This window comes from Punica granatum, chromosome 1 (assembly GCF_007655135.1).
Source record: "Punica granatum isolate Tunisia-2019 chromosome 1, ASM765513v2, whole genome shotgun sequence".
NCBI classification, from domain to species: Eukaryota; Viridiplantae; Streptophyta; class Magnoliopsida; order Myrtales; family Lythraceae; genus Punica; species Punica granatum.
Window position 1 is genome coordinate 4,866,428 of NC_045127.1, and position 12,675 is coordinate 4,879,102.

At 40.7% G+C, this 12,675-nt stretch overlaps 3 protein-coding genes across 5 annotated transcripts; 2 read left to right on the forward strand and 1 right to left on the reverse strand.

The window, feature by feature from the left end:
- Nucleotides 1-1,048: 1,048 nt before the first annotated feature.
- On the forward strand, nt 1,049-5,767 carry LOC116199513 (putative beta-glucosidase 41). Of its 3 annotated transcripts, XR_004155550.1 has the most exons (16): nt 1,057-1,200; nt 1,301-1,719; nt 1,809-1,875; nt 1,988-2,046; nt 2,415-2,490; nt 2,577-2,648; nt 2,739-2,826; nt 2,913-3,168; nt 3,326-3,441; nt 3,539-3,762; nt 3,864-3,895; nt 3,990-4,092; nt 4,170-4,278; nt 4,429-4,789; nt 5,342-5,471; nt 5,663-5,767. XR_004155550.1 is itself a non-coding variant. In XM_031529881.1 (13 exons), the coding sequence occupies exons 1-13, from the start codon at nt 1,603-1,605 to the stop codon at nt 4,622-4,624; spliced, it is 1,515 nt and encodes a 504-aa protein (XP_031385741.1). In that variant the 5' UTR covers nt 1,049-1,602; the 3' UTR covers nt 4,625-4,793. The 3 variants fall into 3 exon arrangements, 1 of the variants encoding a protein (XP_031385741.1); XR_004155551.1 differs by having other exon boundaries at nt 1,049-1,732; XM_031529881.1 differs by lacking the exons at nt 5,342-5,471; nt 5,663-5,767 and having other exon boundaries at nt 1,049-1,719; nt 4,429-4,793.
- Nucleotides 5,710-9,628, forward strand: LOC116199523 (mRNA cap guanine-N7 methyltransferase 1). Its single transcript, XM_031529898.1, has 13 exons — nt 5,710-6,051; nt 6,496-6,635; nt 6,715-6,783; nt 6,888-6,959; nt 7,354-7,455; nt 7,592-7,648; nt 7,897-8,035; nt 8,231-8,295; nt 8,389-8,439; nt 8,538-8,600; nt 8,684-8,807; nt 8,918-8,979; nt 9,130-9,628. The coding sequence occupies exons 1-13, from the start codon at nt 5,970-5,972 to the stop codon at nt 9,226-9,228; spliced, it is 1,125 nt and encodes a 374-aa protein (XP_031385758.1). The 5' UTR covers nt 5,710-5,969; the 3' UTR covers nt 9,229-9,628.
- Nucleotides 9,629-9,751: 123 nt separating this feature from the next.
- Nucleotides 9,752-11,606, reverse strand: LOC116199531. Its single transcript, XM_031529907.1, has 4 exons — nt 11,177-11,606; nt 10,743-10,931; nt 10,382-10,474; nt 9,752-10,291 (listed from the first exon to the last, which is right to left on the reverse strand). The coding sequence occupies exons 2-4, from the start codon at nt 10,849-10,851 to the stop codon at nt 9,936-9,938; spliced, it is 558 nt and encodes a 185-aa protein (XP_031385767.1). The 5' UTR covers nt 10,852-10,931; nt 11,177-11,606; the 3' UTR covers nt 9,752-9,935.
- Nucleotides 11,607-12,675: the final 1,069 nt, after the last annotated feature.

Consider the following 12,675-nt stretch of genomic DNA (forward strand, 5'->3'; position numbering starts at 1 on the left):
TTTTTAAGGGAAAAAAATTATATGTATGTATATACATATATATGTTTATATTTAGAGCGAGTAAGAATTATTATAATATTGGAGTGGTTTTGTAGTTTTCTCCGAAACAAAATTGTCCAGCATTATGCCTCAACTATATGTTTTTTTTTTCTTTTTGTTAAAAATTAATCATGATACTGCTTTAGCTTGCACTCAGAACTGGTGATGTCATTACAACCCTTTTCTTGTGACCAAATGAATTATAACTAATTTTTTGTTTATTTAGAAAGAGAAAGAATAAAACATAACCGACCCAATAATGAAATTTCTTTTATATATGTATTTATTTGATTTTCAGATGGTGACGCATTTCAATCGTGGCTGATATGGGAGATTCCTTGAAAGACACCTCGATAACGTGCATCTTCTTTTCTTCTTTTGCTTATTTTATACTTTATGAATAATGCAGACCAGGTATCAATGTGAGTTGCTTTAAATTATTCGGCGCTTGTTTCGCTTAAATGAAGTCTCGAATTCAAATCTTGTAAATGAATAAAGATTCATATTGAGGGAGTTTTATCGGTAGTTGTCCGCCCGACTCGAGCTGAATTTGTCTAAAGTCCACGCACCAGAAAAAAATAATGCGGACAAGGTGAACGTTTAAAAAAAAAATAGATGAAAACAATACTCATGCCAAATGAACAGAAAAATAATTGAAAAATAATGAGGAATTAATTCCAAAAAGTTTTTATATGAAGCAACTGAGTTTGCCAATGTCAGTTCGCATATCACTACTGGACATCTAACGACTATTGCATTATAGATATATATATATATAATATATTTGTGTGTGTTGTACAATTAAAATACTCAAAATCTTTTCATTAATAATTTTATAAAAAACTTATCCAAAAAAATAATTTTATAAAAGAAATGAAATGAAGAAATTGCTTGTCTATAAAGAATATGTGACCTGGCGATCAAGATAATGAAGAGACGTCAAGCGTCGGTATTGAATATGATTCCCCCTTATTCTCACCTACTTAAGAGATGGATTTAGCCCATTGCCTAGCCCCCCCTTCCAAGACATTCGGCCTCTATCACCCATGTCACCCAGAAGACAGCTCCCGCTCCTCCGTTTTCCTGCACGAATAGCATTCAGAATCGTTCCCACACGATGGAATAGTCGTATTGAAGTAATAGAACACGAGCACATCTTCGGTATCTTATCCGTTCTTTCCAAGAAATGAATACCTTTTTCGTTCCTAAGATGTGGCTGAAGCACAGTCGCTACTCTTCCTGTCCTTTACGGTTTTTTCAGGTGTACTCAGGGTTCTAACCCTCTAGAGGCAAGCTCTCGCATTTTCTTTCCTATCTTGTCATTGGTTTATTTTTCTTCCTTCCCCATCTCCCAAGTTCACAGGCCCTACGTTACCTATGCACACATCACCATAAACGTGCACTCAAAGAACAAACAACATTTGCAACTCTCGCTTTATCTGGAGCGCACACAGCAAAAACATACCTTGTCTCTATATAAAGGCTTTTCTTCTCTTGATCTTCACACGCCGAAACCGGCATCACTCCCATCACCAAGTCCTTCAGGATTCAGAAAAGTTCACCATGAGAGTCGGTTTGGTGCTCCTTTTAGTGTTCAGCTGCTTCTGGAATTCAGAGTCCATCAGCAGAGCTGATTTCCCGCCCGGATTTTCGTTCGGAACCGCTTCTTCAGCTTACCAGGTCTTCTTAATCAGTAAGAGCTGCAAATATAAGAGCATTAATGAAGAATTATTACATACTCATAAAGTGCAATATTCTACGCGTAACAGTTCGAAGGGGCAGTAAATGAGGGAAACAAGGGCCCGAGCATATGGGATACATTCACAAGGCAACCTGGTATGTACCAAATTTTCACGAAGACGATAGATGTTATGAAGACTAACCACCGTTGGTCTTTTCTTTTCTTTCCTTTTATTTATTTATTTTTTTTTTGTGGGTGCTTCAACAGGCAGAATTTTGGACTTCAGCAATGCAGACACAGCAGTTGATCACTATCACAGGTTTAAGGTGAATTTCGTCCCTCTGAAACAATCGATTCTGTAATTCCTAATGAAAGATCTCCTGATCATGAGAATGTAACGGTTAAATTGCGTGTCGTGTATTAACTTGACAAAAAGTATTAGTGGGGACACAATAAGAAAGATATACCAAAAGAGAGGGTATTTCACTCCTATAAGAATGTGGAAAAGCAGGCCAAGTAAGCGACAGCGATGTATGACCATATATATGAATGTGATAATGTATAGACCACAGGACCAGCTCTACTGTGTAATGCTTTAAGAGAATCCAATTAATTGTGAAGGTTACTTGTGAAACTTTTTGTTTGTGACGCAAAATTTACAGGACTTTCTTTTTCCTTTTTTTCTTTTTGAAAGGACGACATCGACTTGATGAAGGATCTGGGAATGGACGCTTATAGGTTCTCGATATCTTGGCCGAGAATCTATCCAAGTAAACTCACAACTTCAACACAAACTTTTCCATTTTTAATCATGTTCTCTTTTTACTTGATACTAAAGGTGCTTCAAAGTTAACAGATGGAACAGGAGAACCAAACCCAGATGGTCTGCAATATTACAACAGCCTCATCGATGTTTTATTGGAAAAAGGTCGCCATAGAATCATGATAGTTCACACAACATTCATATTCTATTAGTTTTTCCAGATATATTAAAGGGTCAGATTTTCTTTTCGATCAGGAATTGAGCCTTATGTAACTCTATATCATTGGGATCTTCCGCAGATGCTAGAAGACAAGTATGAAGGATGGTTAAGCCATCAAATAATGTACGTATATTGCTAAAGTGATATGTTCTGCAACTATTGAATCGGTGGAGCTCACAAAGTGCAATGATTTGGATTTGTGCTTGCAGAAAGGATTTCGAGAATTATGCCTCCACTTGCTTCCAGGCATTTGGAGACAGAGTCAAGCGCTGGATCACATTCAACGAACCTCATGATTTCGCCATCCAAGGTTATGACACGGGCCTTCAGGCACCTGGAAGGTGCTCCATTCTCGGCGGAATTTTCTGCAGAAAGGGCAAATCATCAGTTGAACCTTACATCGTGGCCCACAACATATTATTGTCTCATGCTGCTGCTTATCACAATTATCAGCAGAACTTCAAGGTATTCCAGCCCACTAATAAAAAAAAAAAAAAAAACTCCATTAGAATTACAGAACTTTCAGATAAACAAGCTTTGGAACAGTGGATAAACAAAACTGCAATCACTTTACAAGCGCATTAGGTAACAGAATTAACCCATCTTTAATTTGCACAAGCAGGAAAAACAAGGAGGCCAAATTGGAATAGCACTAGATGCGAAATGGTATGAACCAATATCTGACAGCAGCGAGGACCAAGATGCTGCAAGCAGAGCAATGGATTTCGGACTTGGATGGTAATTAAAGTAGTATCATATCTCATCATATTTGCAAAATATGAGCAGTCAAAAGCCATGGACTGTCTAAGAAAATAAAAGTGGATTGAATTATCAGGTTCCTCGACCCACTTTTCTTCGGAGACTACCCAGATTCTATGCGAACACTTGTAGGAGAAAGACTACCCGAGATTTCACTCGAAATGTCTAAACTCCTGAGGGGCTCGTTGGATTTTGTTGGGATTAATCACTACACCACACTGTATGCACGGAATGACAGGACAGGGATCCGGAAACTGATACTACAGGATGCTTCCTCTGATGCTGCTGTTATAACTACAGGTATGTGATGCCAATGAAAGGTTTCATGACTATCCTCAATTGCTTTTCGAAATATTCGAAGAACTATTTGACCTGATATTAATTGCTTTTTGATTGCGTAGCTTTTCGAGCGGGAGTTCCTATAGGACAAAGAGTACGTTCCCCCTACAAATTGACACTTGAATCCTAGAATTTAACTAAAGATATCTACTGGAAAGTCATGTAGTCAATAATTTCCTTACCCACAGGCAGCTTCTCGATGGCTACATATTGTCCCATGGGGAATACGAAAGTTTGCAATATATGTTAGAGATAAATACGGGAACCCACCGGTGATTATAACAGAAAATGGTGAGTACTCACAATCTCGAAACCCAACTAAGATGGATACATCAATGTTAATCGCACTATTGAATTCACGAATGCAGGTATGGATGAGCTAAACAGACCGTATGTAACATTAACTAAGGCTCTACAGGATGACAGAAGAATCGACTATCACAGGGATTATCTCTCGAATTTATCAGCTGCAATAAGGTAAGAAATATATCCAAAATTAACAGCGAAGTAGAGGTATGTTTTCTGCGCGCAGAACAGAGCCAAGGAAAATATATCCAAAATTTTCTTCTCAAGAACGAATTAATAATTCGCCCAGGAGACAATTTCAATGATGCGACTTTAATACAGGGAAAATGACTGCAATGTCCGTGGTTACTTCACGTGGTCGCTGCTTGACAACTGGGAATGGAACTCAGGCTACACCGTCCGCTTTGGACTTTACTATGTGGACTACAAGAACAACCTGACAAGGATTCCTAAATCATCTGCTCATTGGTTTAAAAGTTTTCTCACATTAGGCAGTGAACTCAGAAGTGAAATTTAGATTCTTTGTTAGGAATATAATCGAGCCAGCAGCATTTGTATAGGAGATCATTAAGGAGAAAATGTACTACGAAAGAAAAAAACTGCATTGTACTAGAGCTATCGTGCTCCGATCACGCGTCATATTCATGACATACTGGACTGGAATAAACGACAGTGAGGCCTGGTAATTTCTCTTGCTCGCTCACAGTTGACAATGTTCTCTGCTAAGTAATTGAGCCTGAACCGGCGAATGAGTCCTTGGATCAATCTCTCAAAATCCAGTATAACATCCGGCCTTAAGAATCATCTTCATGATGGAAAACCATTTTTGCTAAAAAAACTTAGCTTTAAGATGTTCCTTTGATGAAATTACACCATAAAGGAAGCAATTGAAAGCTAGAACTGGAAGAGTCCGCCACAAGAATCGACCAAGGAGACAATTGGCCGCAGTTCTACAGTTAATTGTTTTTTTTTTTTTTTGGCCAATAAGATATCTTGAATTTGGGGGCAAAGGCACATTTGTTGGCAAACTGACCGAGTTTGCCGGCGGGCTCAAACCCCGCCAACGACCTCAGTCAAGGGTGGGGGTGCCTCCGCCAGCGACAGACCCCACCGGGCAACCTCGGTCCAAGGTTGCGATGTGCGGCGAGGTGCCCCACCCCTTCTCCAATCAATGTGATTGCTTTTTCTCTTTTTTTTTTAAGAAAAAAGCTTATGACTTTTTACTTTTTATCAGGTGAAATGACTTTTTTTGCCATCGTGGAAATTTTGAAGGATCGAGAACAGATATCTTCACCGACTCTCGAGAGTCGGGGTCAAACTGCTTTTCATCTTTTCTGGGTTATATAGAACACAACCATTATCAGGTAAGGGAATGGAGGACCCAAAAGCCCAAAATCGAATCTTGGACTTCAATTGGATTGGATGGCCTCAACACGATCAATGAAAAATCCGCAAGGAAGATTATTTATTTATTATTATTATTATTTTATTTTTCCTTTCTTTCTCTGTCGTTATTTTTTGGGTGATTCGCATGTTGTGTTGTCTTGCAACGCAGCGCTGCTGAGGAAGCAACAGGAGAAAAACAGCGACCACAACCAGAGCTATAAATTGTCTCACAGAGAGAGAGAGAGAGAGTGAGAGAGAGCGAGAGGGTGCAACAAAATCCGAAGGCGGTGTTAGGTTGGGCGAAGTCTATGTACTGCTTTATCTTTAACGTTTTGACAGAGGAAAAATCGATTCTCGGCTTTGTCTCTATCTGAAGTTCTTGAAGCTGCGACCGGGATCTTCCCGCTCAGTCGACCCTGTTCTCCTGCAGTGGCTCTCCGTTGCTTTCATCTGTACAGAGTTGCTGGTCTTTGGCAATGAAAAGAGGATACAAAGAATCATCATCCCCATCCACCTCTCTAGGGCCGCCTCAGTCGAGAGTCAAGTACAATCCAGACGGTTAGTTCTCTAAAAAGTGGGACTTTCCGTGCCCTAATTTTGTCTGCTCTGCTCTGAATTGGATTGATCAGATTGAATCAGTGGTCACTTCGGCCGAACTTGGGAACTGGGTTTTTCTTCTTCCGGTGGGAAGTCCCATGTTTTTGTAGACAAGTCGAGGTTGATGTTCAGTTTGGTATGTTTTTGTTTGCCGTCTGTCTTGGTCGCCGGGAGAAAACTTGGGGCCGCTGAAGTAAATGAAAATTCGAATGAAGCTCGATTAGGATACTTGGTTGCTTGACAGTTCAGTTGTTTGGTGGTTCAATAGGACTCCCCCCCGCGGCACTTAAACTAGAATCACTTGTACAATTTTGCAGCTTTTCTGTGCATATTTTTCGTATGATTTGTCATAGAGGAAAATGACTTCGAGATTGCAAATTTGAGTCTTGAATGTCGTGGCTATAGGTGACTCTGAATTTCTCGAAGATGAAAGCACAAAGCTCTTTGCTAGGAAAGTGGCTGACCACTACAGCGCTCGGACTAATCAGACACTGGAAGAGCGGGAAGCGAGTCCAATTATTCATTTAAAGAAACTTAATAATTGGGTATGCCCTGCAACTGGATAAAAGTGTAGCTAATCAGTGAGATTGAATTCTTACCTTCTAATGATATGTTGTTGAATAGATAAAGAGTGTCTTAATTCAGCTCTATGCTCGGCGAGGAGATGCAGTTCTCGACCTTGCATGTGGCAAGGTATTAGTGCCTCCAATATGTATCCTTTCTCTGCTAAAGGAGTTATCTTGTCTCTCCTGTTTCCATTCTGAAGCATAAGTATTGAACTTCTTTCTCGTAATCAGGGTGGCGATCTTATCAAGTGGGACAAGGCGAAAATTGGATATTATGTTGGCATTGACATAGCAGAAGGCTCGGTGAGAGTTATTATACTGAAATATTTGTGTGTCAGCATACTCTTATAATTGAGGTACTTTCATGAATGGATCTTGAGTTATGCAGTTAGGTCTATGTACGGCTGTTGGATAGTTGAGCCACCCTCATTGTTGTAGATTTTGTTTAGGGCATCCATAATTTTTCACTTTTGCATGTCTATGAGTTTCAACTTCCCGGAGTAAGGACTATTGAAGCTAGTTCTATTGAGCACTAGAATTTTAGGAGCCGCTTCTTTCTTTTATTGATGAATGGTATGTTTTGATTTGCTATTTCCGTAATATCTCTGGACTCCCTCACTGGTTGTTAAGAGTGTTGCCGTTTTCCCCCTTTTCTGTTTGTATGAAGCAAATAGCCAGTCTTTCCAATAATGTGCAGATAGAAGATTGCAGAACACGTTACAATGGTGATGCTGACCACCATCAGCGGCGTAAAAAGTTCACATTTCCTGCACGCCTCATATGTGGAGATTGTTTTGAGGTAATATAAGCTACTCCTGTTCTTTTTACCCTTAAAAAGGAATGGTTCACTTTGCAACACTCTGTTGGATAGTACTTCATTTTTATCTCAGAAAGTTAAATGCCAGCTTGTCTTTCTTTCTGCTGGGTAATATCAGGTTCGCTTGGATAAAGTTCTAGCGGAAGATGCTCCTTTTGATATCTGCAGTTGCCAGGCAAGTGATGACTCGTGTTTCACTTATAAGCTGCTGTTCTTCTGCAAAAATTTTCGGTTCTGTCACTTCTGTTATGTGTCAATAACTTGATGCTTAATCACCATTGCATCGAGCTCCATTGATTATGATTTTAGAAGAGTGATTTTTGGCCTTATTAGTATGAGAAAATAGATTCTTATTGAGGCAAAAAATGCATTATCGTAGCACAATAAATGATTTTAAACTGTTGAAGAATTCCACTGCTGCAGTTTGCAATGCATTACTCTTGGTCAACCGAAGCACGAGCTCGCCGAGCCTTGGCCAATGTATCGGCTCTCCTTCGTCCTGGCGGAACCTTCATCGGAACAATGCCTGATGCCAACGTGATCATAAAAAAGCTCAGAGAAGGTTTATCTCGGGCCTCCCTTGTGTTACAGCTAATTTTCATTTTGAAAACGAAATAATATTGGTCAAATTTCAAAGATAATAGAACAAAGCTGATATTCTAGTTTGCCATTATAAGCACTAGAACATTGAGCATCTTGTTTTATAAGTTTCAGCTCTTGATTGGAGCCTGATGTTATTTTCAATGTAAATGTACAGCTGAAGGACTTGTCTTGGGTAATAGCGTGTACTGGATAAGGTTCGACGAAGAATTTTCTGAAAAGGTGAATACATTATATCATGGTTCTTTAAAAAATTTATGATATTGACACATTACATCAATGATTTCACACTGACAAATTTCTTCTCTGATTCAGAAATTTAAGTCCTCCAACCCCTTTGGAATCCAGTACAAGTTCCACCTTGAGGTAAATTCCATTATGTCCCTGGTCATGCTTCGAACAGCAGAAATTGCTTGGAAGTTAATGTGTGGATGAAGTTTATCTTATAACTTTACCCATTCCAGGATGCTGTCGATTGTCCTGAATGGATAGTTCCTTTCCACGTGTTCAAGTCATTAGCAGAAGAGGTAATCTTCTGTTGTTGCAGCCCTGCATATGAGCAGTTGAACTAATATTGTTGGACGCCTTATAGCTTTGGTCTATCTTGCAGTATGATTTGGAGGTAGTTTTTGTAAAGAATTCACATGAATTTGTGCACGAATATATGAAGAAACCGGAATATGTGGAGTTGATGCGGAGGTTAGGGGCCTTGGGAGATGGTAACCAAGACCAAAGTAAGTTCCCAGTCTTATGTTTAAAGGCTGAAGACCCTTAGAGCGACATATTCGTAGGAAACAATCACGTAATTACAACTCGTTTTACCGAAATACATTGGAATTTTCAGGTACATTGTCACCAGATGAGTGGGAGGTAGCTTATCTGTACTTGGCGTTTGTCCTGAAGAAGGTGAGACATTTTTCCTCCATAATAGTGTGGACTATCCTTCATTTCCATGCGAGGGAAGGATAGAAAGAATAGAAGATATTCTGAAATTGTTTTTTGTCATTGTAATATGTACTCGCAAGATTTTTCATTATATTTTTTTTTCCTTTTCAGAAAGGCCAACCCGATCGCTCGCAATCAAACAAGAGAAGAGACAAAGGGAAGATGCAGATATCAAAAGAGGACATCATGAATATCAGTGGCGAATTTTGAAGGGAAGAATAGCAGCTAACTGGAGGCAGCAGATGGAGAATCAGCCCAGTCTCCTGTTGTTCTTTCGCAAAATTGATTTGTCAATTTTGTAGATTCAAGAGTTTCAAGTTTGCAATAGTTGGCATTGAACCGGCTGTTCATGGATATAATGCCCGGTTCTGTGTGAGGCGTACAAGAAAGTATATAAGACATGGGCAGAGATCAACTTTATTTTACGAGGTGAACGTCACCGGACATCAATGTAGTAGGTAACTGAACATGTAACAGTTTTGAGGAAATCCTCGGCAACAAAAGTACACTGAGCATGTAATATTTTTTAGGAATCCTCAGCAACAAACGTTGGCATATTTATTCAACTTCACCTTTGGTAACTGAATAAAGAGAATCTGAGATTTTGGTACTTTCTTTTCCATTAAAGCAGAGCTGCTTCGTGTTTCGATTATTGACAAACCAGTACGAGTTGAGGCCTAGGGTGCAAATCTTCTAAGAAAGCTGTGGCAGGCTCGATGGTGCGATGTTGGACTATAACAATGTAAACTCCAGCAATATTATAATACAGATCCAAAAGAAAATCTGCATAGCAAGACAGTCCCGAAGGAGAAACGGTCGAGGATTATGAATCAGGGGGATACATATATTCCAGACATACACAGCCCAAAAGTTCTTATTCGTCGGAAATTCTAAAGTTTCTGAGTATGTATATGTATCTAGGCTCGCTTCAAAAGGACTATCATGATCACCATCATAGCTAGTCCCAGGAAAGAAGCGCCCAGAGTACGATCCAAGAATCCTGACCCACTTCCTGTATCACCTGCAGCTTCCTTGTCCGCCTCGGAGAGACTGAAGATGCTTTGCAGGTAGCTGGAGACAGAGGTCACCATATCCACCACCGTAAGCTTTATGTTCTGTACCATGTCCGCTATCCGGCCATGCAGGAGTTTAAATTGGTCAGAAGCATCAGAGAACTGATCGAACTTCTTGGGGGACTTCCAATCTTGAGAACGATGATCATCATCAATGGATGGCCCCTCATCGCTGTCCTCATTGAAGAACTGGGTGGATCCTTCGTACGATCAAACAGAAGTATCAACCAAAACCACTCACAACATAAGTTAATGATGCTCGAGTAACGAAGAGGAGAGTGGAAGCTTACTGGTTCTCTGGGAATGACAGTATTGCATAAAGGCCTTGTTCCGCAGAGCAGCCTTCAAAACATCTGGGTCACTGGCAATCGATGCAATGACCTCTGAAGAGCACAGGATTCAGATTTCAATAGATGTCCTTTTCAAATCAAACTACAATGGTACGAGAATCCTCAAATTTTATGAGTTGCTCTTCATCGGCAAATTGAGAGATGGCACATTCTATAACCTTATGGATAACAAATCCTTCAACTACGTATATCAATACACCGTCTCCGAAACAAGCACAAGAATTATCACATGCCCGACTCATACCTAACAGTCTTGCTTCTTATGTATGATTTAACTGAACTACTCATAACAGATTGATACCTGAGCAGCCGGGTTTTGACGGAGCAACGTAAGTGCCTGGCAGCATGCCCCGGAAATGCAGGAGTGACTGAAGAGTCGCCGGTAGCCACCGACTCTGTCTCCGATCCATGTTTCAGAAGCAGCATCAGATCCAATGCCACAGAACGAGGACTTCCAACTACACCAGAGTCATGCGATGATGAGTACAACCTGAAATGTCAAAGAACCGAACTTTGTCGATGGAATCATCACAAACCTATTCAAGTTGCTGCGCAAAAACCATCGTTTTTAAAGTTTTACAGCAACGGAATTAACTCGATCAGATCGCTGCTGAACGGATAACAATTCAAAACCAAAAAACGAATATTAACGAGCAGATCATGCATGAACAACGGTAATAAGAAAGACAATCGATCCATCAGGAAATTATTCCTAGATAAAAGGTGAAATAGTACTTCTCAACAGCGTCCTTCAGTTCAGCAGTCGCTGCTTCCGCCTCGTCGTAGCTAGGGACGCCTACGGACACAACCCTGGGCGGAGGCTCTGTCATGCTCCGCACTGGATCGCCCTCGCCGCCGGCGAATTCCCAGTCGTCCATCTCCCAGTCCCAGGCGGCAGGGCCCTGCATGGCCGGGGCCACCGCATCAACGTTCTGCGGCGAAACTATTGCAGCAGGAAGAGAAGTGTTGGATTGGTTCCCGAGGAACTGACCCTCCACGCGAGCCGATGGCGACAGGGAACCGAGGAGGCGTCTGCCCCTGGCTGCAGGGCTTATACTTGCAGCCTTTACCGCGGCCTTAATGGTCCCCCCGCCTCCTCCCATGGTGGCTGCCGACGATCGTCCGGACAGCGGAAGAGGTCGAAAATGGGTCGATGCCGATTCGGACGATTGCGTTTGAGTTCACAGGCTGATTCTGAAGAGGCTTTTATGGGATTCGCAGACTTACCGGTTAAGGCTTTAGTAGCCGTACCCTGTGGGGCCCGTCTCCTGGATGAAACTTTTGATTATTTACGGTATAGGCCCTGAAACTATTATGATATGGACGTTTAACTTAATGAAATTCAGTTTAAGAAAATTGAGCCCCTTAACTTTTGCATCGTGAGATCGGATCGTAATCAGATTTGATCTTGGTTTAGCAAAAGAGCAGTCACGAATTTAGGCCTTGTATGGTGGTCGGGATAACAAGTGGGATGGAATTTTTACGGTGCGTTTGGATTCAAAGTTGTAATTTTGATTTTGATTGGAAAAAATGACAAATGAGTTGGAATTATAAATTTGACTTGGGAAAAGTGTGTTTTTGTTATGTAGTGTATCGAGTTAAAGTTAAAGTTAAAATTTTTGACTTGAAAAATGTGTATTTTTGTTGTGTAGTGTGTTGAGTTAAAGTTAAAATCAAAGTATTTTTAACTCCTAAAACAAATAAGCATCCCTATCATATGTTTGGACACATTAGGAGTGGGATTGAGTTTGGTATAAGATAGGATAACTTACCCCAATGAAAGGTGGGATAAACGCAAATTATCATTATTTTTTAGGAAAAAAATAAAAATGCCCCCATTATTGCTTTGAATTTTCAAAATCTGTCATTAAGATTTTTTTTTTTAAATTGCCATGGTTAAAGGAGAGGAGTGACGGGACCGAGACTGACCACCACCGCCCCTAGCGAGGTTGAAGCAGATCAAGAGTCACCGATAACTTTGCTTATGGCGGTAGTGGCCAATGTCGAGACCCTACCGCCCTATATCATCTCTTTCTCTCTCCACTCGAAGAGAGAGAAAGAGGAAAGATTGAGGCTGCGATGTTCGGAATCGGGCCACCACAGCCCTGATCTTTCCTTTTCTCTCTCTTCGAGTAAAGAGAGAGAAAGAGAAGATCTTCGGCAATAGGCCTCGACGTCGAGCACTACCCCCTAAGTGAGGTCACCGGCAACTCTTGGATTCGCCCGACCTTGCG

Coding starts and splice junctions, on each gene's coding strand:
- LOC116199531 (XM_031529907.1), bottom strand. CDS start 10,851: ATGGATCGGAGACAGAGTCGGTGGCTACCGGCGACTCTTCAGTCACTC. Junction 10,475..10,742: donor GTCAAAACCCGGCTGCTCAG/GTATCAATCTGT, acceptor TGTGCTCTTCAG/AGGTCATTGCATCGATTGCC. Junction 10,292..10,381: donor CTGTCATTCCCAGAGAACCA/GTAAGCTTCCAC, acceptor GATCGTACGAAG/GATCCACCCAGTTCTTCAAT.
- LOC116199513 (XM_031529881.1), top strand. CDS start 1,603: ATGAGAGTCGGTTTGGTGCTCCTTTTAGTGTTCAGCTGCTTCTGGAAT. Junction 1,720..1,808: donor CCGCTTCTTCAGCTTACCAG/GTCTTCTTAATC, acceptor TACGCGTAACAG/TTCGAAGGGGCAGTAAATGA. Junction 3,896..3,989: donor GAGTTCCTATAGGACAAAGA/GTACGTTCCCCC, acceptor CCTTACCCACAG/GCAGCTTCTCGATGGCTACA.
- LOC116199523 (XM_031529898.1), top strand. CDS start 5,970: ATGAAAAGAGGATACAAAGAATCATCATCCCCATCCACCTCTCTAGGG. Junction 8,036..8,230: donor CATAAAAAAGCTCAGAGAAG/GTTTATCTCGGG, acceptor GTAAATGTACAG/CTGAAGGACTTGTCTTGGGT. Junction 8,980..9,129: donor TGGCGTTTGTCCTGAAGAAG/GTGAGACATTTT, acceptor TTTCCTTTTCAG/AAAGGCCAACCCGATCGCTC.